This window comes from Vombatus ursinus, unplaced genomic scaffold, assembly GCF_900497805.2.
Source record: "Vombatus ursinus unplaced genomic scaffold, bare-nosed wombat genome assembly UNPS02014973.1, whole genome shotgun sequence".
NCBI lineage: Eukaryota > Metazoa > Chordata > Mammalia > Diprotodontia > Vombatidae > Vombatus > Vombatus ursinus.
In genome coordinates, this window is record NW_020954751.1 from 1,762,165 (window position 1) to 1,784,047 (window position 21,883).

Consider the following 21,883-nt stretch of genomic DNA (forward strand, 5'->3'; position numbering starts at 1 on the left):
TTCCCTCCAGCTCACCGCGGGCACGGCACCCGCAGCGCGCGCGGGGCTCCGCCGGGCCCACTCCTGGGCTGCTGCGTGGCGCAGCATCGTCAAGGGCAAGGGCTAGGCTCCCCCCCACGCCGCAGTCATCAAGCCGAGGCCCGCAGAGGCCGCGCGCGCTCCCTGGCACGCGCTCCCTTTCTTTCCTCTCCCCCAGGACCCCGAGAACGCAGCTCACGCGCTTTCCTGCCCCCACCTTTCTCCTCCTCCGCAGCCCATTGTACTCCTCGAGCTGAGACTGTGAATCGCCGTGGAGTGAATGGGAGAAACGCGAACCAATGAGCGCTGGCCTCGTCTAAGCTCCGCCCCGCAAGTCCCGCCCCTTCCCCTTCGGTCCCCCTCCCCCCCAACTCCAGCCCAACCCCAGCCCAACTCCGGTTCTCCTGGCCTCTAACGTCACGGCAACTTTTAATCCTCCTCTTTCCCGGCCCGCGGGTTTGGCTCAAAGAGACAGAGAGAGGGAGAGACACAGAGAGAGCGCGCGCGACAGAGGGAGCTCCCTCTCCTCCTTCCTTCTCTCTTTTCCACTTTCTTTCTTTCCCAGCGCGCACTCACTCCCTCCTTCCCTCTCTCGGTGTGTTGGAGGAGTGTGTGCGGGGAGCGCGAGCTCTCTTGCCCCGGACTCGTCACCTGCGTCCGTGCGCGCGTCGCCTGGGTGCCTTGAAGCTGCCCCTTCCCTTCCAGACCCCTCCTCCTCCCCCCGCTCCGTCTTGCTGCTGCTGCTGCTGCTTGCACCTCCCCTCCCCGCTCAGCTCGCCAGCGAGCCGGGTGGTGGGCCGAGGAGCTGGAATCGTAGCACCTCATTGCACAACCCGGCTTCCCAACTGTTTACATATAATCGGACTGTGTGTATACAGCGTGAGTCACCCGCTGGAGGAGGAGGAGGAGGAGGAGGAGGTGGAGGAAGAGAAGAAGGAGGGCACAGCCTGGGATCGGCGCACCGCACACACACTCGCTCACACTCAGTCACTCTCCCTCACCCAGCACGGAGGCTGAAGGGCGCGTAGGGGAGAAGCGCCACCAAAAGTTGCCAAGGTGCCTTTGCCCGGAGACTTGGGCTTCGCGGTTCTGGGTTACTCGATTGGCATCCACTGCCGCTTCGGAAGCTTTGCTCCGAGTCCCAGGCCGGCGACTCCCCGGACCCCGAGCGCAGGGCGCGCTCTGCGAAGACCTTCCTCCGCCTGGATTGTCTCTGCAGCGGCGGCCTCAGGAAGCCATCCCAGCCAGCCAGCAGCGGCCAACGCAAGCCGGGACTCTCGGGGGACCCCAGTCCTGAGCCGCCCCCTCGGGGTGCGGGAGAAGGCGGAGCTGGCCCCCGGGCCGCCCGGTGGCTCCCCAGCCAGCCCCGGCCCCGGCTGCAACGTGGGCGCCCTAGAGCGGTTCTGGCTAGCTTTGCCCCCCGTGGGGGGTGAAAGCCAGAAGACCTCGAGAGACGCCCCGGGCTCGGCTGCAGCCGTCGGATCTCCGGACCTCGGGGCCCCGCTCCCAAACCCTTCCCGGATTCCGGGGTTTAAAAGCCCTGCTCCACAGGCTCTGGGACCTGGATGTGTTCCCTGCGCCCTGCCATGAGCCGCAACGTCCAGCCCCGCAGCCCGGGCCTGCTGCTCCCTGCTGCCCGGGGCTCCCCTTCCAAGCGCCTCCTGGACGGCGACGAGGCAGCCGCGGTGGCAGCCAAATGCTTGCGACTGTCCGAGTGCCCGAACCCTCCAGACTACCTCAGCCCCCCCAGCTCCCCCTGCACTCCCCCGCCCGCGCCCTCGCCCTCGGCGCCCGGCGGTAGCGCCCCGGGGCCCAGCCGGATCGCTGGCTACCTTCTACTGCCCATGGCGGAGCGGGAGCATGTGTCCCGGGCACTGAGCATCCACACCGGGCAGGAGTTGCGCTGCAAGGTACGGCTGCCCCCTCCCTGGCGCCCACCCTCACGCCAGAGCCCAGGGGATACCGCGTGGGAGAGGGGAGGTTGGACAAAGGTCTGGCAGGATCATCGATCCGAAGAGACTTTAGGAATTGATTCATTCAACCTTCATTCCTAATCGCAGGCTCTTGGAGGGCGCAGTCATAGTAAAGATTTAAGGAGAGGGGAACGAACTGGGGAGAGGAGGCAGGAGTCTTCCACGGGGGGGTGGGAAAGCTTTCTGTTGGGATCTCAAGGGGCTTTTTTCCTAGTGACGAGCGGACTAGATGAGATGGGGGAGGCATAATTTTTCAGCCACATTTCTTTCATTTAACCGCTCCCCTCTTTGAGCAGTCTTTACCCTCTTCTTCGGAAAGTAAATCATCCAGCCCCTCACCCCTCACTATCAGCCCTATTGGGTGGAGGTACCTCCTTCTTGGAGGCTGGCACGGCTGCCAGCCCTGAGCCTGCTGGCGTTTCAGAAGTGCTAGGACTTTTCAATGGGCACCCAGTAATAAGCCTCCGTGGGAAAGAGGGTGGATTCTATGACCTCTAAAGATCCTGATTCTGGGATTCCATGACTCCCCCTTCCCCTTCAAAGGCCTGAGACACAGGGTCTCACCTTTAGAATTGACACCCTTTGATAGAAAAATGGGGAGCCCAGCCCCGGCTGGAACACTTACTCATTTCCTTTTAATTCGTGACATGGATTTTCTTTTTAACATCGAGAAGATAAATTCCCAGAAACAGGATTTGCAGTTTCCTTCATCCTCTTGACATTTTCAACACATCCAAAGCCACCCAGAGAATCCCACAAATGCACACCCCCCCCCCAAAAAACAAAACAAAACAAAACACAGCTGCTTCAAAAAACCATTGCTTGTTCCCTCTGGCTTACACTTTTCACCTGAACTGAGGGGTCAGCAGTTGGGTCAGCTTGATTTTTCTGCTGCTCACCTGACTCCGTCTGAATGAAGTTTTTGTCGTTGAGTTTGGCTACTGCCACCTGCTGTCTGACTTCAGGGAGATTTTTAAATGCTTGCAAAAACTCTGCATTTAGGGAATGAAAAAGGAAAAAAAAAATTCTAAGTAACCAGTCCAAAAGGCCACTTTGGCAGAAGCGTCTGTGGATGGTGGTAATGGGGGCTGGGGTGGGGAGAATGAAGTTGGGGAGCAGCAGAGGGATTTTCCTTGCTAGCCATCTATCAGAATGGCACAAGAGATGGGGTGGGTCCTGAGGATTGTGTAATCCTATCCAGTTCCTCCCAGCAGATAATAGCTGGATCCAGATGGTGACGGTCCATGTGTCACCATTTCCAGTTGAGTCTAGGATATGAGTAACCCTGGCAAAAACAAAAGGCCTTTAAAAGAGCACAATTGGTTTCTTAGAGAAGTTACCCATTCCCTGGGAAGGGAAAAAAAAATCAGTAGATCTAAAACTCCTCCTTTGAAAGCACTTACTCTGAGCATTTGAGAAACAGATGAATGATGGTTATACCTGAGTCACACTTCAGGTTACTTGCTATGTCATAGACTGATTTATATTTTTTTCTCCATCTGTCTTTGTCTCTCTTCCTTTGTCTCTGTCTCTCTTTGCATCACTTTGTCTTTGTTTCTGCCTCTGTCTCTCTCCAATCATCTTTCTCCTTCCCTCCAAATTACATTCTGCTGTTTTTCTCCCTTACCTTTCCTGGCTGCCTAGATCTGCCTAGAGTCACCATATTCTTAGCATTTTGGATGAACACCCTTCATCTCTAGATTGTAAAGTAATTGACAACAGTTTTGAAGCTGTTATGAAATAAAGCCAGGGTTTCCTGATGCCGAGATGGGCATAGGAGACAAGGAATGGACCCAGTCTCTCTAATCAGTCATCAGTGAGCACTGATTGAAAGCATCCTCTGTGTTCAGAACACTATGGGGAGATAGAGAGGGATTGAAGACTGGATATCCTTGCCTGGCTGGATCTGATTGTCTAGGGAGATGGGATGTAGGAAAATGAGTCCTCTCAAGTAGATAGGACTGGTGAATGGCTGCACTTAGAGCTTAACCAGATCTCTGGAGACTTAGTAGATGTTACTGGTTTAAGTATTGGCAGAAGCAGTATGAAAGTTGGAGGAAGGATATGACCTAAGGAATAGAATACAACACAACACAGCCTCAGAAATATGTAGGCACAACTCTGGATATCATTCATGTGGAAATTAAACATCTAAGTTCAGCATGGGTGCTGAGAAGCAACCTCTCTATTTTTTAGTATCCTATCATAGGATTTAAAGATAGGACCTTAGAGGTCATCTGGGTTAACCTCCTCATTTTACAGGTGAGGTCATTGAAATTGAGAGAAGTTAGGTGATTTGCCTAAAGGTCACATAATCTGCAGAGCTAGAAATCTAACCTAGGTCATTCAAATCATTCAATTCCAGATCCAGGGATGTTTCCCACTGTACCATTTGCCTCTTGGTGTGTATGTGTGTATATATAATCACCTAGTTCAACCCCCCTCATTTTTTTAATCCGTAACTGAGGGCCAGAGAGGTGAAGTTAATTATTCTAACAGACCTGGGATTTGAACCCAGGTCCTTTGATTCCAGTTTCAGCCCTTATTTCCACTACAGGAAGCTCATTTCTTATTTTCTTTCTGCAGGTGTTCCCTATTAAACACTACCAAGACAAAATCCGGCCTTATATCCAGCTACCATCTCACAGAAATATCACAGGGATTGTTGAAGTGATCCTTGGGGACACCAAGGCATATGTCTTTTTTGAAAAGGACTTTGGGGACATGCACTCCTATGTGAGAAATCGCAAAAGGCTTCGGGAAGAGGAGGCTGCCCGACTCTTCAAGCAGATCGTCTCTGCAGTTGCCCACTGCCACCAATCTGCCATTGTGTTGGGTGACTTGAAGCTTAGGAAATTTGTCTTTTCCACAGAGGAGAGGTGAGTGTTAGTGACAGCTAATGCTGTGACTTTTTTGTATTTTCAGTGAATTTCGTGTTGATCCAGTTTGTACAAATTCCCAGTTAAAAAACATGTTATGCCAGATTTATTATTTAAGAAATCCAACACACTATTTTGCCCACAAAAATGCAGCTATTTTACTTACTTTAAACTCTCTAAGAAGGTCTAGAAAAGAAAATAGTTTTGATGGATAAAATGTGATTATAGAACCTCTCCCTTTCAAAATTATATATGATGTTAGGCCACAAGTATGTAGCGTAAAAAGTAAGTCTTCATGATATAGCTATTTACTACCCTTTTATAGCATCCTGTCTCATGGGGGAATTTTTCAAAGAGCTGCAGGCTTTTTTGAAAGGATATGTGGGTCGTTAATGTGTGGCAGGCATAATCAACTACATTAAGCTTAGGTATTGTGAAAGGGATGCATGCTTTCTGTCCTAGCCCAAATGCTTTGTCATGCACTGGCATCAAGTGGGATAACCACCTTTTTTGATTTGTTTGCATGAATCTTCAGAAAATAGCCCATATGAATAATAAATGCAGATTTGGCATGAATTCATTGTTAAATATGGGTCATACTCAGGTAATAAAAGACTAGATTAGAAGAAGAGGGAATAAAAATGCATGAAAATTCAGGTATTGGGTTTGCATTTGAGATAACTTAGAAATCAATCTATCAACAAGCATTTATTAAGCACTACTATATGCTAGGCACTGTGCTAGGGATACAAAAAGCAGAACAACCTCTAGCCTCAAGGAGGTTACATTCAGTTTTTTATGTATATATATATATACATGCACATACATATATATACATGTATATATTATATATACGCATATGTATATAAAAATAAACACAAGGTACATTTATACGAGAGAACGCTCACCATTGGCAGGGGGAGAATCAGGAAAGGCTTCCTGTATAGAAGGAAACTTTACAGGATAGCGAGTTCCTACCTGCATTTTGGAATGGACTTCCTCTTTTTTTTTTCCACCATGTGGTAGCCTGCTGGATAGAGCACTGGGTTTGGAGTTAGGATAACCTGGGTTCAGGTCCCAGCCTCAGACACTTAATAGCTGTATGACCCTGGGCAGATCACTTATCCTTTGTTTGCCTCAGTTTCCTCATCTGTAAAATGGAGATCATAACAGCACCTACCTCCCAGGGTCATTATGAGGATCAAATGAGATAATAATCATATTAAGAGCATTGAATGACATTTTGGGCGTTGCCGTTAAGTGTCTCAACTTTTCCCTGTCCTGTAGGTATCTTCCTTTTAATTCCTCTAGCCTAAGGATGCTTTGATGAGACAATAAAGCAGATAAGTAGTGAGGGGATGATGTAGGTCAGGGGAACTTTAGGTCTTACTTTGAAATATTAATTGGTTTAACTTTTTAACATAAAACAGTTTTAAGCTTGTGACTGGTGATGTGCTTTTTGAGTCTTACAGGGGTGAGGTTCAGAGGAAGAGAATCCCATTGTGGGCTTGGGATTCTATTTCAATGTGAGGATAATGGACAGATTAGTAAAGACTGGTGACCTACTTGCTTAAAAGAGATGATTGATGCTGGGTATAGTCACCTCTAAAGAGGTTTTCCTTTTTTGGAACATCCATTGCAGTCTTGCTAATCTGAAATATGCTTTGCACAGGCTAATGTCATGCACATCGACTTTGGCTAGCAGAGAGTTAAGCAATTTAAGGCTGACACTCTTAGTCTAACAAGCACAGGTGCAGGGTTTTAGTCCTACGGCAGCCAATCGGGGTGGACAGTGTGGGTTGAGTCATATTTTCCGTTTACAGAACCAGTGGGTATTTTACATAACTACAGGAGGTCACCCTAAGGACAGACTGAAGTTAACGCATGTACAGTACACTCTACTGAGCAGGAAGGGAGGGGGGGAAACACAGAAAACCAGGGCCTCTTAGAGGAAAAGGAATTGATCCATCAGCTGGTCCTAACTGTTTGTGTTGAACCTCAGAAGTGACTTAACTGAAACAGGGCCATTTCGAGGGGCTGTGGGAGAGAGACTGGTACAGGAAACAGAGCTGGCTCCTAGAGCCCTGGGAGTTGGGGAGAACCTGGACAGTCCGGTCTGACAACTGAGGAGGCTCCTGCTAGGAGCCAGTAGGATTGGGGAAAGAATGTTAAATGGGGAGTCAGGGGACCAAGGTTCAAAGCATGGCTCTGCCACTAACTGCCTTTGTGACCTCAGTTTTCTCATGTGTAAAATGAGAGGGTTAGATTCTATGACCTGTAAAGTTCATTTCAACTCTGATATTCTGTGACTTGCTTAGTTCCTTTTGACCAAAAGTTTTCCAGTAACAGGGTTTCTCAGTACCTATATGTTGATACATGTGCATTAATGCCTATAGTGACAGACATTGTGTGACACTTTGGGGAGTGATGACAAAGACCCCAAATTCACCATCTTGCCTGTATTATGTCTCCCTTCAGGCTATGCCTGCTGTACTCTAAATGCCCAAATAAATGTAATTAACATTCCTTACCACTTTCCCATCATTATTATTACTGTCACTGCCCAGGTGGACGAGTGTGTGTGTGTGTGTGTGTGTGTGTGTGTGTGTGTGTGTGTGTGTGTATACAGGTCACCAGAGGCAAGGCTGTCCAACAGTGCACAACAAAAATTACTTTGGGCATAGTGTTCTCTCTTAATTCATGGTATTTACATGCCTCAGAGCAACACAGGCAGTTAGTGACTGGATACCAGATTAAATCAGTGAATCAAAAGGACAAGTGACGGGCTCCCTGAAAGAGAACTTAGTATTCTTCCCAGATATTCTTTACCTCAAAGGTCAGACGCCCTCCTCTTGCCCTGAAAGGCATTTTGCTAAGTTTTTGTAAACTCTCCAACAGCTATCTTACATGTGCATTAAGCACTGTAGTTTGTAAGGCACCTCCCAACATCTCATTTGATTCTTCAGTCAGTGTTCTGAAACATTTTATTAAGTGCCCACTGTGTGCCAGGCACTGTGGGTGCAATTAAAAAGGTAAGATAGTCCCCTGACCTCCACGACCATCATTCTGTTGATCCTGGTAACTGTCTGAGATAGGTAAGGACAATCTGGTTTCCTCTTCTGGTAAAACAATGATGGGTTTGGACTAGGTGAGTTCTAGCCCTCAGTCGTGTGATTCCCTATAACAAATGAGGAAACTCAGGCCTAGGGAGGTTAAGGAGCCTGGCAGGTTAGTAATAGTACCTAATTGAGTATAATAATCACAGCTCACATTTAAATAGCGTTGTAAGGTTTGCAAAGCCCTATGTGTAGATTATATCATTTGATCCTCACAAATGAGTGTAAGTGACTTGCTACTAAGTAGCAGAGCCAGCATACCTGCTTCCTCTCAGTTCACGCTCTTTTAACATTAAGTATCAGTACTTCAACATTCTGAACAGTGATGACATTAGGGAGTGTGCATCCTGCCCTTTTAAGTTTGCAAACATTTGCTGTAATTGGAATTGTTTGATAAACATTGAGGCCTCCTACGTTGTTGGTGTGACTTGTGAGTGCATTTGACACTAGTACAGTAGTGGTCGATTTGTCTTTACACCACCCCCACCCCTACCCCCACTCCTCAGTCATGCTTCATGTAGGGCCTAGCAGGCTTGGTCTCTTCCAAACACTGGTTATGGACTTGAGCTGTTAACATTTGCGGTTTCCATTTTTGGCTGCTCCTCATTCTTCCCAACAGCTCATATTTATTTCTTCTGTCATGCAGGACACAGCTCAGACTAGAAAGTCTCGAAGACACTCACATCATCAAGGGAGAAGATGATGCCCTGTCGGACAAGCATGGCTGTCCAGCTTATGTGAGCCCTGAGATTTTAAACACAACAGGGACCTACTCTGGCAAGTCAGCGGACGTTTGGAGTTTAGGGGTGATGCTGTATACCCTTTTAGTTGGGCGATACCCCTTCCATGACTCAGACCCCAGTGCTCTCTTCTCCAAAATCCGCCGTGGACAGTTCTGCATCCCTGACCACATATCACCCAAAGCCAGATGCCTCATTCGTAGTCTTCTGAGACGGGAGCCCTCCGAGAGACTCACAGCTCCAGAGGTCTTACTTCATCCCTGGTTTGAGTCGGTTTTGGAACCTGGATACGTAGACCATGAAACAGGAACGTCAGACCAGATCGTTCCAGAACACCAGGAAGACAGTGACATTAGTTCCTTCTTCTGCTAATCCTAAAACCTCAAAAACCTCATAATTCTTACACATGGCATTTTTTTTTCTTTCAAGGGTTTCGTCTTTCCATTTTTATAGACGGGTAGAGCTTTAAATGTGGTGACAACCAGATAAGTGACAATGTAAATAAGCACAGCTGCTTTACTCAGAATTTGTGTTCCTTATGTTTTTGTGCTGGGTGACATTGCTGAAACGAGCACTCTGATTGGCCGCCGTACAGAGCCTTTATGGTTCTCAGGGAGTCCTCGTGTCTGATTGGTTAGGTGCTGAGACCTGTACCTTTTACTCCTGGCAAAAGTTATGGCATTGGGATAGAATCACACTTTTACCATGAAGCAAACTTGAAAAATTTAGAGGGAGAATGAGTGAATCCTTACAGTGGTTTTTGGTGTATGTGTGGTCACTTACCTGGTAGTAGCCATATTTTACCAATGAGATAAACTGATGGTCCAATGAACCCGCCATCTTGCTGCTCTTTGGATAGGTACCCTTTTGCATTTGCAAGGGTCTGTGCTATCCAGTTGGAAGTTTGCTAAACCTGCATCTTCTCCTTAGACTCATATACCAACTGCTTTGCCCCATTCCTTGATCAGACTGTTTCAGGAATACAAGAGCCTGCCTTGCTGCACAAATCCAGACTCGTTCCTCAATTTCCTGTTAAGACCTCATATACACTAATGCCTTCTCCCTGAACTTGAAACTTACCCTCCTTTCCTTCCTGACTCCCCCATCTCTCCCCATCCCTAGCCCCAGCTATAAAAGTACTTAACCAGTTAACCATGGAAAAAAACCATAAAAAGCTTCTGAACTCCTGACTATTTCAGAACTCTGATCTCAGACAGAGAGACTGCAGTTTTGTGAATAATTTGAGTACTTGGAAGCAGTTAGGTTTTTTGGTTCCTCCCAAGTGTGCTAGCACTCATCTCTTTCTGAGGCCATTTCAGGGCTGGCCATCTTGTCCTGAAGAAGGATCAGGAGTCCCCTGTGCAGCAAATGTCAAATGTGTCCTTTCTTTAGCAGGAAACATGGAAATGTTTAGAAAGTGAGCCTTGGGTAGTCTTAGGAGAGCCTCAGACTGGTTTCTAGGAATGTCCCTTCCCTATTTAAGTATATCTGCCTGAGGGGGTGTGTGTGTGTGTGTGTGTGTGTGTGTGTGTGTGTGTGTGTGTGTGAGTGAGTGTGTGTGTGAGTGTGTGTGTATGTTTGCGTGATGGTTGTTAATATTTCAGACTTTATGTGGTTAATAAATCAATGTATCTGTGTCATTGACTGCCAGGGTAGAATAAGTAGGCCTAATCCTGCTTAAGATTCCTGCTTTATCTTTCCAGTGTGGTCCTCTGTTGCTCTGTGGCGAAATGGCAACTTGTGTTAACATAAATCTGAATGAAATCAAAAACTAAAAATTTTCAGTAAACTCCTGGGACAATCCCAAAGATGAGTTGGTTACACGGGTAAATGGAACATTTATATATGTCTGTGTGTGTGTACACACATACATATGTGTATATATATACATACATACAGATATGTATGCATCTATATGTATGTATACACATGGCGCAGTAACGGCATGGTCATTTTACAACAGGGCTTAGCCTTGGCAAGCTGTCCAATGCCGTGTAAGGGTGCCGTGGATACCTCATGTACTGTGGACTTTGTACATAAGTTCGACCTTTTCTATGTGTTCTATGTGTTTTGTTGTTGTCTGATCCTGAGGCTTTGTCGTCCTGTTTTTCGTCTGTGTCTGAATAACCAAGGTGTCAAAACAAAGGTAAATGTGAATATTTTGGCAATACTAACTTGACAGAATCATGGGAATTAGGGAGGAATGCAGGGGAGGAATGGAGCGGCCAGAGCCTCTGATGCACCAACACTCTCGTGGTTATGCGACATTTGTGTGACATTTGTATCTGTGATACAGCCTATGTGTAAAGAGTCTGTGTGTGCTGGCAGAACAATCTGCCAGGGAAGCTAATAACACTATGTTGATCCTGTAAATATGTATATATGTGAAAATGGACATGAACGTCTGACTTGTAGAGAAGTTTTAATAAACCTGGTTTCATAAAGATGTCTTGTTAATATTTTTATAAAACCCAAATTCACTTTCTCCATTTTGCATTTTCAGTCAAGTCAGCAAACATTTATTAAGCACTTACTATATGCCAAGCACTGAGTTAGGGACTGAGGAATAATGCAAAGATGGAAAAAAACCCCAAAAGACTTTCCCTTTCCCCTGAATAAGAACACATTTATTTAAGGAGGTCATGGGATCTTAGCTTTCAAAGGGACTTCACAAGACACCTAGTCTAACCTTTTCTTGAATAAGAAGCCTCCTAACCAGTTCTCTGACCAAGTGTTCCAGCCTTTCCTTGCAAACCTCCAGTGAGTGGGGAACTACCTCCTTCCCAAAGTAGTCCTAGCTGCTCCAGCTGTTAGGCAGTTTTCCCTTACTTCAAGCTTATATTTATGTCTCTGCAAATTCTACCAGTAGTTATTCCCCATTCTGCCCTCTGGGGCCAAGCAGCCCATTCCAGTCACAGATATTTTCATGTACTATGATGAAGCAGATGACAGCACTTTTGGAGGTGTCAAATAGTTGGAGAAGATTTCTCATAACAGTTCACATTTCTGCAGTGTCTTAAAGTTTTCACATTGTTTTCCCTAGGACAATTGAAGAGAGGAGTACATGTGTTTTTCTTCTTTTATAAATGAGGAGATGAACTTGAGCAGTTGAAGTGATTTGTCCAGGAGTAGAAATAGCTCATCTTGTTAGAGCACAAGAGACCTTGGAGGTCCTCTGGAGGGGGTCATAACCTTTTTATATGTGTTGTGGACCCCTTTGATAGTCTGGTGAAGCCTTTGAACTCTTGGAATATATATTTTTTAAATAGGATTATAAAGGGAACCAACTATGTTGAAATAGTCATCAAAATAAATTTTAAAAATCCAAGGTAATGGGCCCCAGGTTAAGAACCTCTGTGTCTAGTCCAGGACCCTCATTCAGCAGACGAGGAAATTAAGACCTAGAACCACGAAGCAATTTGACAAGGGCAGACCCTGAACTCAAACCCAAATCTCATGTTCCACATCTCCTGAGTCTTCTAGATTGTTCCATTCAGATAAAACTAGTTTTCTGCTTAGTTTTAAGACTTTTTTTTTTCTTTCTGTTTTATGGTAAGTGAGAATTGCAGAAGATACATAATGAAACCATATTAATTTGGATCAGTGGGACCCCTTTCCCCCCAAAAAAAGAAACAGTTTTGAACTATCTAATCTGAGAAAAATAATAGAACAAGAAGGCCTCTAGTCAATTGCTTTTAATCATATGCTAATTTGAATAAACAGGCATAGTGAATAGCCTTTTGACTATAAACAAGTACATATGTCAGGAGGAGAAGGAATATAGTTGTCTTAATAGCTCTCAGCTTTGGAGTTTGTTAATAGCATGCAAAAGTTGAAGATGGTACAAATTGCCTCTTTTAGGACTCATGCTCAGAGAATTCTAAGAAATAGACATCCGAGATAAATTAAAAGAAGAGAATATGCTACATAAAGCAGGAAATTACAAAAAGAAATGGAAAAACCATGGAAAGAGCAAATAATGACAGAAAACTTAAATGAGCTCATAAATCAGAAAACTCACTGGAAGAAGGAATGGAGAATATCCCAGGGAAAAAAGATAGATGAACATGGTCTCAAAAACAGGAATGGGTGGGGCCATTCATTCTGCAATGATCAGTCCTTAAATGAAATGCCGGCTGGTTGTTTGGCTATGCAGAGTGTTAATACTTTGGACTCCTGAGTCTCTTTTAATCTAAAGATTTCAAAACACTTTGAAGCAATGGAGGTTACACCACTTCTGTGTACTGTTGTTAAGTGCACCAGGTAGGAAGATGTGGGACGAGATTGACTGGAATGTGACACAAGTCAATAAAATTAATCAGTTCCACGATTGGAACAATTCTGGGCCAGCAGCTGCCAATCAGATTAGATGAGTCTAAGGAGAGGCTGCAGATCAAGGACAGCTAGGAAAGAAAAATGAGCATATACCTTTCAGAGGGCGAGTAGAACCTTTGAAGGTCCATCATTAAGACGATGTCATTTCTGAAGTCGTTGAAGAACATCTTCCCCATTTGCAGGATGCTTGGGCTTTGAACTGAGGAGAGTCGCAGAAGGAGTGAGTAGTGGAGCCCAAATTAAAACCCAGGGCCTGTGAGTCCAACTTGGGGTGCTCATTCTGTTGAGGATGAGGGTCTGTTATTCTGGATATTATGGTTTAGGAATGACCAGAAGGAAATAGAAATCATGGTGGTACGGTGGAAAGAACCCTGGCTGTAGAGTCAGAGGGTCTGGGTTCAAATTCTGCCTCTGGTGCTCACTACCTGTGTGATCTAGGGAGAATCATTTAGCATTCCTGGGTCTCAGTTTCCTCATCTGAAGGGGTTGGTCTAGATGGCCTTTGAGGTCCCGTCTAGCTCTCGATTTATGATGCTAAGTAAGTCCTTTAAGGTCTTACCGAGCCATTCTCTTGCTCAAAACAAACAAACAAAAAAACCCTTTGGTGACTCCCAATTGCTGTTAGGGTAAAATACAGGCTAGAATCTAGCTCTACCTTACTTTTCTGCCATTGGAATGTATGAGTGTTCAAGAAGAGCTAGCACCTCTGGTGCAAAGGCTTACTGAGCCCTTTTCAGGGTTGCTTTTCCACCTTTGATAACCACCTGGCACTTCACTCTCACCTGGGGCTCCAAGAAGCTATAGCATGCGCAGTGGGCCATACCTTGTTAAACCATCTAGGCAGATGGGCTAAACCAGGCTAGGGAGAATTGATGGTCCACAAACCCCTGTCAGTGAGTTAAAGGGGTGTCTACTCCAAGCGTGTGAAGACTTCCCCCGGTGAAACGGATGGATGAGACCAGTTTGTTCCAATGGCTATGAAAGCAGCTGAAACAGGCACAGTGGAGTGTTTAGAGCTCGGTCTGTTATCAAAGATGCTAAGGTCATCCATTCCATTCCAGGCCATCACTGGCGTTCCTGACTTCTCCTTACCGCTGGATGTCAATGACTCTGGAAGAGAGAGTGAGGCTGACTACTATGTGCAACTCTGCCTCACTTAAATCCAATTTACTCCAAAGTCAAGACATCACCAAGTCATGTCATAGATCTTCTAAAATGAAGGATAAACAACTTTTTCAGCATTATTTCACATTACTGTCCTTGCATGTACATAGACTTCCCCCTATGTCTAGAGTGTGCTAGTTATCATTACTTCGAAATTCTTATCTTCCTTCAAGACTCATCTCTCTGTCTCTGAGTCTGTCTCTTTCTCTGTGTCTTTGTGTCTCTTCTTTCTCTTTTCTCTCTGTTTCCTTCTGTCTTTCTTTCTCTCCTTCCTTCTGCCTTCTTCCATTTTTCTCTCTCTCTCTCTCCCTCCCCCCCTCTTCTCAAATTACCCTGTGTTCACTTATTTGGGTGTATATTATATCCCCCTAATAAAACTTTGAGGGTAGAGACTGTGTCCTTTTTTTTGCCTTTCTATCCCCAGTGCCTGGCACAAAGCAGGCATTTGAATGTTTATTGTACTGGATCCTCTATTAAAACTGGCATCAGTATTGGCCAAGACCACCCACCACATCAATCACGGAGCTGGGAAAATGACTGAAAATGAGTTGAAAGTTCCCTGCGTTGGTGATAATCCGGAGACCCAAATTCTTGTTCGGGCTCTGCTGCTGACTCATGTGTCTCTGAGAAAGATACTTCAACTCTCTGAGAAGTAGGTAGTTCAAGTGTTATCCTCATTTTATCCAGGCAGTCTCTCCACTGAAGTGTCATGTTGATGTCTCACTATAATATGAAAGCGACCCTGGGTCCTTGAAGGCTATGCCAGCAGAATATAAATTCTTTCAGGTCCTACCTAGCTGGAAGGGCTTTGGTGAGTGCTTGTGTTCAAAGCAACCATCACAAAATGTACCCTAAAGTGCTCTGAAGATGTGCTGTGGGGCTGTCTGTAGAAGAGTTCACTTAGGATGTCGCTGCTGTTGGGTCATGGGGCAGCTTCCCATGTTAATTAATTATCCTTGTTAGCTAGGTGCTGAGCTCTGTTGTCTCCATGTTTCTAAAGGATATATGCACTGTTATTAGTTACAGGCATGTGACAGAAGTTGCTTGTATTGGTTCTGAGAGTCTATTGTTAAATTTTCAACATGAACACTTACACCTCAGGAAATTAGCAAACACTATAAACCAAGGCTTGATTTATTGTTTTGTTGGTTGTCTAGGTTTAAGAAAGTGATGGGGAAAATGTTAATAATGCAGATTAAATTTAAAAGTGTGTAGAGGGGACATTGATCCCTTCCCCATCTGGTTGTTAAACATTTACCAGCTCACTTCTGGTTATTACCTTTTAAATATTGGTACCTCTAGGCAGAGTTCTGGTTTCTTTGCCCTAGTTCTGGCCATACAAACCCAGGGATAAATTGTTGCTAGGGACCAGACTACTCAGGTATGGAGAATCTTCTTACCAAAAGACTGGTTAATAGGTTAAAGATTGGCTACAACTCATGAATGTGTTGTACTAAGATGTGAAAGGGTCGTGATCTGCATTTGTGGGGGGGGCGGCATCTACACTGATGAAATTATAGATCCTTGAAGTATTGAAGACTAGAAGATGTAAGAGATTCAGAGGGATTAAGAGACTTAAAACACACTGAATCATTGGCAATTAATGGGAGATCTGGCATAACTTGATACTTGATTTAAAAAAAAACCAATTATATCAGTGGAGGTAATGAGTGGGTTTTTTTTTTTTAATGACACGTGAGATGTTTAAAGTTTGCCAAGCATGGTTTTCAGGAGAAATATGCATTTCAATAATAAAACTGAAAAACTGACATTACCAGCAACAAGGAATTTGCCCTAGTGTTGTCAATGGAATAACCCCAGATAAGACCCTTGGTTCTAATTCTACCTCAGATGTTTACAAGCTCTAGGACCTTGAGCAAGTAACTTGGTCTTCTTGGGACTCAGTCCCCCAATCTATAAAATGAAAGAGCTGGATTAGATGACCTCTGAACCCCTTTCTGGGTCTAGGATCTATGTAAGAATCATTGAAATAAGAACTTCGTGTGATTGTGTGTGTGTGTGTGTCTGTGTGTGTATGTGCGCATGCACTTTAGAGTTTGCAAAGCACTGTTATTTGCTACCTATGTGACCTTGGGCAGATCTCTGAATTTCTCTGTGCCTCAGTATTTTCATCAGTAAATTGAGGTGGTTAGATTAGATGATCCTCAATTCCCCTCCCAAATCTCACTCTATGATCTTTCAAGCCCCACTGCTCTTTTTTTTTTAACTACATTGGCCATTTGTGGATGCATTCTAGCTTCAGACATCCATGCTTTCAGTCCAGCCTTTACTGTCCTAAGACTGAAGTCCTGATCCTTTATTTAGTTCCTAATTCTTTTTAAAAAAAATTTTTTTTTGGCTGGGTAAAGAGAGTTAAGTGACTTGTCCAGGGTCACACAGCTAGTATGTGTTATGTGTCTGAGGCTGGATTTGAACTCAGGGCCAGATTTGAATCCAGGGCCAGTACTCTATCGACTGAGCCTCCTAGCTGCCCCTTTAGTGCCTAATTCTAACTAAGGAAGGATGCATGTTAGTTTCCAAGATAACTCTGGTTGCAGTTTTTTGTTTTTTCAGGTTTTGGTTTTTTTTTTTTAATAGTGGTTACCTAAACATACCGATGGGCTAAGTTAGCTAGTTAAATCATCCAGAACCCAAACACATTTTTTTTGGTAAGAAGCCTTGGTGTTGCTTACAAATGAACACAATAGCTTGAGATAGTTTGATAAACCAAAGAAAAACTTAAAAACATTAGGTTTTAATGGAATCTTGGAAATAGGCTGGTTCTCACCCATTTGCCAATTCTTTTATTTGGTGATGTAGCAGTGTTGGGAGCAGAGTAGAAAGTAAAAAGAGCTCTGGTCTGAGTTAGACCTTCACCTGTGATACTTTCTAGTTGTGTGACCCAGAACAGGTTTTTAGCTGCTGAGCACTGATTTCTTCATTTGTAAAATGATGAAAATCCTTTGCAAAACTTAAGGCATTATAGAAATGTGAGATTATTACTTGAGGTTATTTGTTGAATTGGAGATGGAAGGGATCTTAGAACACAGAATGTTAGGCATGGAAAGGACCTTTAATTATAGAATGCTAGGGCTTCAAGGGATCTTGAAACATAGCATGTTTGAGCTAGCAGAGACTTTAAAACATAGAATGATGGAACATAAAATGTTAGAAGTGGAAGAAGGGACACTAAAACATAAAATAAGCTGAAAGGAACCTTAGAATACAGAATGTTAGAGCAGGAAGAAAGAACTTTAAAACATGGAATGCTAAAGCAGAAAGAACACAGCAGAGCACAGTATGTCAGAACAAGATATTGGGACTGAAAGGGACCGAAGAGGTGAGCTAGTCCAACTTTCTTGTTTTACAGCTGAGCCCCACTGGTGAAATGACTTGCAGAAAGTCACATTGAGCTAGTAAGTTGCTGGGTGGATATTCAGACCCAGGATTCTCGACTTTAACTGGAGTCAGTGAATGTTGGCAATGCTTTGCCTATGCCTGGTGCTGCTGAAGGTGTTTTCATGGTTTGCTGCCCATCAACCACAAAAGATTTCTGGGGTTTAGCTAATTATAATAATAATATACATTTATATAGGTTTTGCCATTACAAAGAGCTTTCACTTACGTGGTTTTCTTTGAGGTGCAATTATCTTGTTATACGAAATGAACAATTTTGGAGGCTGTCAATAGACAAACTGGGTAAGAGTGTAGCTCTCTTGGAATGTGTGAGAAACTTTTATTTACACAAGCCCTGACATTTAAAAAAAAATCAACTCATGGTTTTGACCTTTTGAGCAATGCCTAGATGAGTGTTTCAATTATTTTGCTCATTCCTTATCTAGCTGACTTACTTAGGGCTGACCTAATGTTTAGAAGCAAAGATCCCAGGCTCCCAGTGAGATGGCTGTAATTCTATTTCAGTCATGAATTTTAATTCTGTGCCTCATTAGAGAGAATGTGGTTTGAGCAAGTGATTAAAAAAAAAAGTCAGTTCAAGGGATCTGAAGGGCCTAGCTACAATTGGAGAGGCCTGGTTATTAGCATCAGCACTCAGGAGCTGCTTTGTCTCTGATCTTTTTTCTTTTTAAAGAGTGGGCAGTGCAGATCCAGGAAAACCGAGTCAGGCCCTGGTTCCTCTTTTCACCCAAGGGGTTCAGTTTTCCTTTGTGGTGGCATGGTTTAGTGTTAATGGTTGGGAAGCCAGAGACCCTTGTAATACTATAGCAGCTGTAGCTCATTACCCAATGCCATGATCAGAATTTTCTTTCTAAATAGCTTTTACTTGAATTGGTTACTTAGTTCTTGCAAATCTATTTCTCTTCCACTCCCACACAGGAGGAATTTTTTTTTTTTTTGGACAGCATTTCATAGGGAATCTTTGAGCATTCAGTTAATCTTAGTAACATTGCTATGAAAACCAGGGATGCTGGTAGCACACAACTCTTTGGCTGGTTGATTTTAAGCTCTTGAAACCAAATCATCTTGGTGATATGATGGCTCATTCATTCATTCAACAAATATCTATGGGGTTTTCTATAGACAAGACCTGGCCTTGGGTGCTAGGGGTAGGAGAGCTAAAGAAAAGTAAGGCATAGTCTTGTCTACCCTCAAAGATCTTATAATCTGGTAAGAGAAACTGACCCTCCTTTGGTCAAAAGCTTTATTTATTTCTGGTTAAGTTCCTCCAGGCATTAGTCCTATTCACTTATGACTTTGTGCTGATTTCATCATATCCTGGAACACTCTAGGATTTCCTACATGAGCTCCAAGGTCACTCAAATGAAACCAGGCTAGTCATCCACACTGGAAAAAACAAGTAGATGAAACATACATTTTGGTCAGATTTCAACATGCAGGCTACAAAGTCCATCAATATAAATAAGTCCAATTTCTTAGATAAGTCCTGCAGCTAGACAATGAGCCAGACTGGATCACATTGGGGAAATTGTATAATGCTTTCAGTGGTTCCCAAAGACTTGCAGTCATAAAAGTCCACCATTTAAACACCACCCCCACTGATGGTATGGGCTATGAATCATGGAACACAATGATCTCAGAAGACTAAAAATTGCAAGTGACCCAAAGGACAAAGGAAAGACACATATCATATATAAGCAAGCTGCATGATATTACCAATGATGACTTGCATGTGAAAAATGACATCATCAAGGACATATATGATCAGAAAGAGAAGTGGGCTGATCACATAGTAAACATGAAGAATAATAAATGGACGTCAGAAGTGGTTTGTTGGTATCCAGGCATTAGTAAAAGCACTAGAGGAAGGCCTCCAGAATGTTGGGTAGAACCCACATAGAGAATTTACAGAAAGACATGGAGAAGAATAGCATAGGAGAACAAAGTATGATTGGGTTGTGAACTGAGCTGCTGGGCAGAATACCATTGTAGGATGGGAGTATTCATGCCATTCACCTATGTACCGGGTAGCAACAAAGACATTTTCAGGGGCAAAGAAATGACTCTGTGGTTTGGATGATTAATTGATTATTCTCGTCTATTAACTAGCAAATACTTATTAACAACAATAGGCCTTGCACTTGACTCGACTCTTTAGGAGAAAAAGAAGAAATATTAGATATCATCCCTGTACTGATCTTGCTGGGGAGACAAGACTTCTATATGCCTGGCACAGAGAACAAACTAACTGCTAAATGGTATTATTGGTGAATATGAGTTAAGCAAAGGGAGAAAACAATGGGGGCTGCAGCCACTGGGGGAGGCTTAGCTCGAAAGACTTGAGGCTTGAGCTGGGTAGAAGAGGATGGGTTGGATTAGGAAATTTTCAAATTCAGTGGTCCCACCTCCCTGAGCTCTGAGTAAATTGTGGAACCTGAGTGAGCAGTCTTGAGGTGAGTAAGCTTAAGTATTTAATGCTTAGGCCCAAGAATTTAATACTTAAAGCTTAGTAGAAGTGCTGGGTTCACACTGTAATCGCTTTCCTTTACAAAGAGGAGCCTGGGTGGGATTTGTCTCAATGAACAACTTCATTGACCCAGGGGTTAGCGACCTGGTCATGGTTGTGACTCCTTCTCTGGTAAAATTGTACAATGTATTGTATTTTATTTTATTTTTCTAATTTTTAAACTCTACAATATATTTAAATTTAATTTTCCTTTGATTATAATTATTTTCATATGTTTTATTTATCATAAATAACTTTACCCTTCTCCCTAGTGATTCCTCCCTTGTGATAGAGAAAAACAATGAAGCAAAAAACATCTTCAACAGTGAATTTGATATATCTATATCAAGGGTGGGGAACCTGTGGGCCTTGAGACCACATGTGGCCCTCTAGGTCCTCAAAGTCCCTTTGACAGTCAAAGGGTGGACATGTGGCCTTGAGGCTGCAAGTTCCCCATCTCTGAACTATATCTAGGTATATATATATATATATATATATATATATATATGCATACATTTATGTATATAACATACAATGGATTCTTAAAGCTATAGTTTGAAGAAATGAAGATGTGATCATTAAGAGCCCCATTGGTTCATTAAGAATAGGTTATGCCACCAAGGGTTTTTCTTTTCAACTGGAACAGATGGAAGAGGGAAAGAAAAAGCAGAGTTAGGGATAGAGTTTCCCCTTACTCTCTGCACCAACCCTCCCTGCCCCCATAAGAAGAAACTAGAAGGAAGACCTTAAGAAATCATAAACAAGCAGGACAACTTTGAAAGTTGCATGATAAATTTATCATACCCTGAAAAAGAAAAGTAAATTCTACCTAAAAGAGATTCATAGTTTTATGTGCAACAAATGCCTTTCTGTTCCACAATGCATATGGAGATATTAATTTTATTTGTTAAGTTTAGAATTAAAAACGAAATAGATCATGCCAAACTAAGCTCATTTCCTACTAGATTAGAGGAATGTCATAGACATGGCATATTTGCACTTTGGGAAGGCATCGGACATCAACTTTCATTATATCCTTGTGGAAGTGATGGAGATATATAGACTGAATGTGTGGTTGGATGAGTTCAGAAGTGGTTGAATGATCAGGCCTCCATGAAGGCATGGATTAATATTGGTGAAGTCTATGCTGGAGTGCCATACAATTTGGTCATTGGGCTGCTTCTGCTAAATATTTTTATCATTGACTTGGGTGGAAACAGATGACAAACTCATCAGATTTACAGGTGACACCAACCTGGTGATGGAATGGGAATCCCCAAAGAACTTGAAAGTCTGAAACAGTGGGCTAAAGGTAGCAAGATGAAATTTATAAGGGGAAATGTAGAATTATAGTATTATAGATTGAAAGCTAGAAGTAATCTTGGAGATTATCTAATCTTTCCTCATTTTACAGTTGAGACAACTGAGTGTGATCTGCCCAAGGTCACACAGATAGTAAATAGCAGCACCATAATCCTCCACTGGTACTAAAATAAATAAACAAAAAACAACAACAACAAAAAAGAACCCAAACCCAAAAAACAAAAACCAATTTCACAAGTGTAGAATGGAGGTGAGAAAATGGAGAGAAAGAAAGTTCATGTGAGAAAGAGATCGCGAGGTTCTTGGCACTAGGTAGCATTTGTGATGAATGAATGAGCAGTGAGATGGGCTCAGGAATCTTGTGGCTCATGGAATCTTCTACTGCATTAACAGAAGTTTCATGCCTATAATG

At 43.5% G+C, this 21,883-nt stretch overlaps 1 protein-coding gene across 1 annotated transcript; it reads left to right on the top strand.

Annotated features, from left to right (window-relative positions):
- Positions 1–1,365: 1,365 nt before the first annotated feature.
- Positions 1,366–11,172, top strand: LOC114030654 (tribbles homolog 1). Its single transcript, XM_027845505.1, has 3 exons — positions 1,366–1,928; positions 4,578–4,870; positions 8,633–11,172. Exons 1-3 carry the CDS (start codon positions 1,584–1,586, stop codon positions 9,096–9,098), a joined length of 1,104 nt encoding a protein of 367 aa, XP_027701306.1. The 5' UTR covers positions 1,366–1,583; the 3' UTR covers positions 9,099–11,172.
- The last annotated feature ends 10,711 nt before the right edge of the window (positions 11,173–21,883 follow it).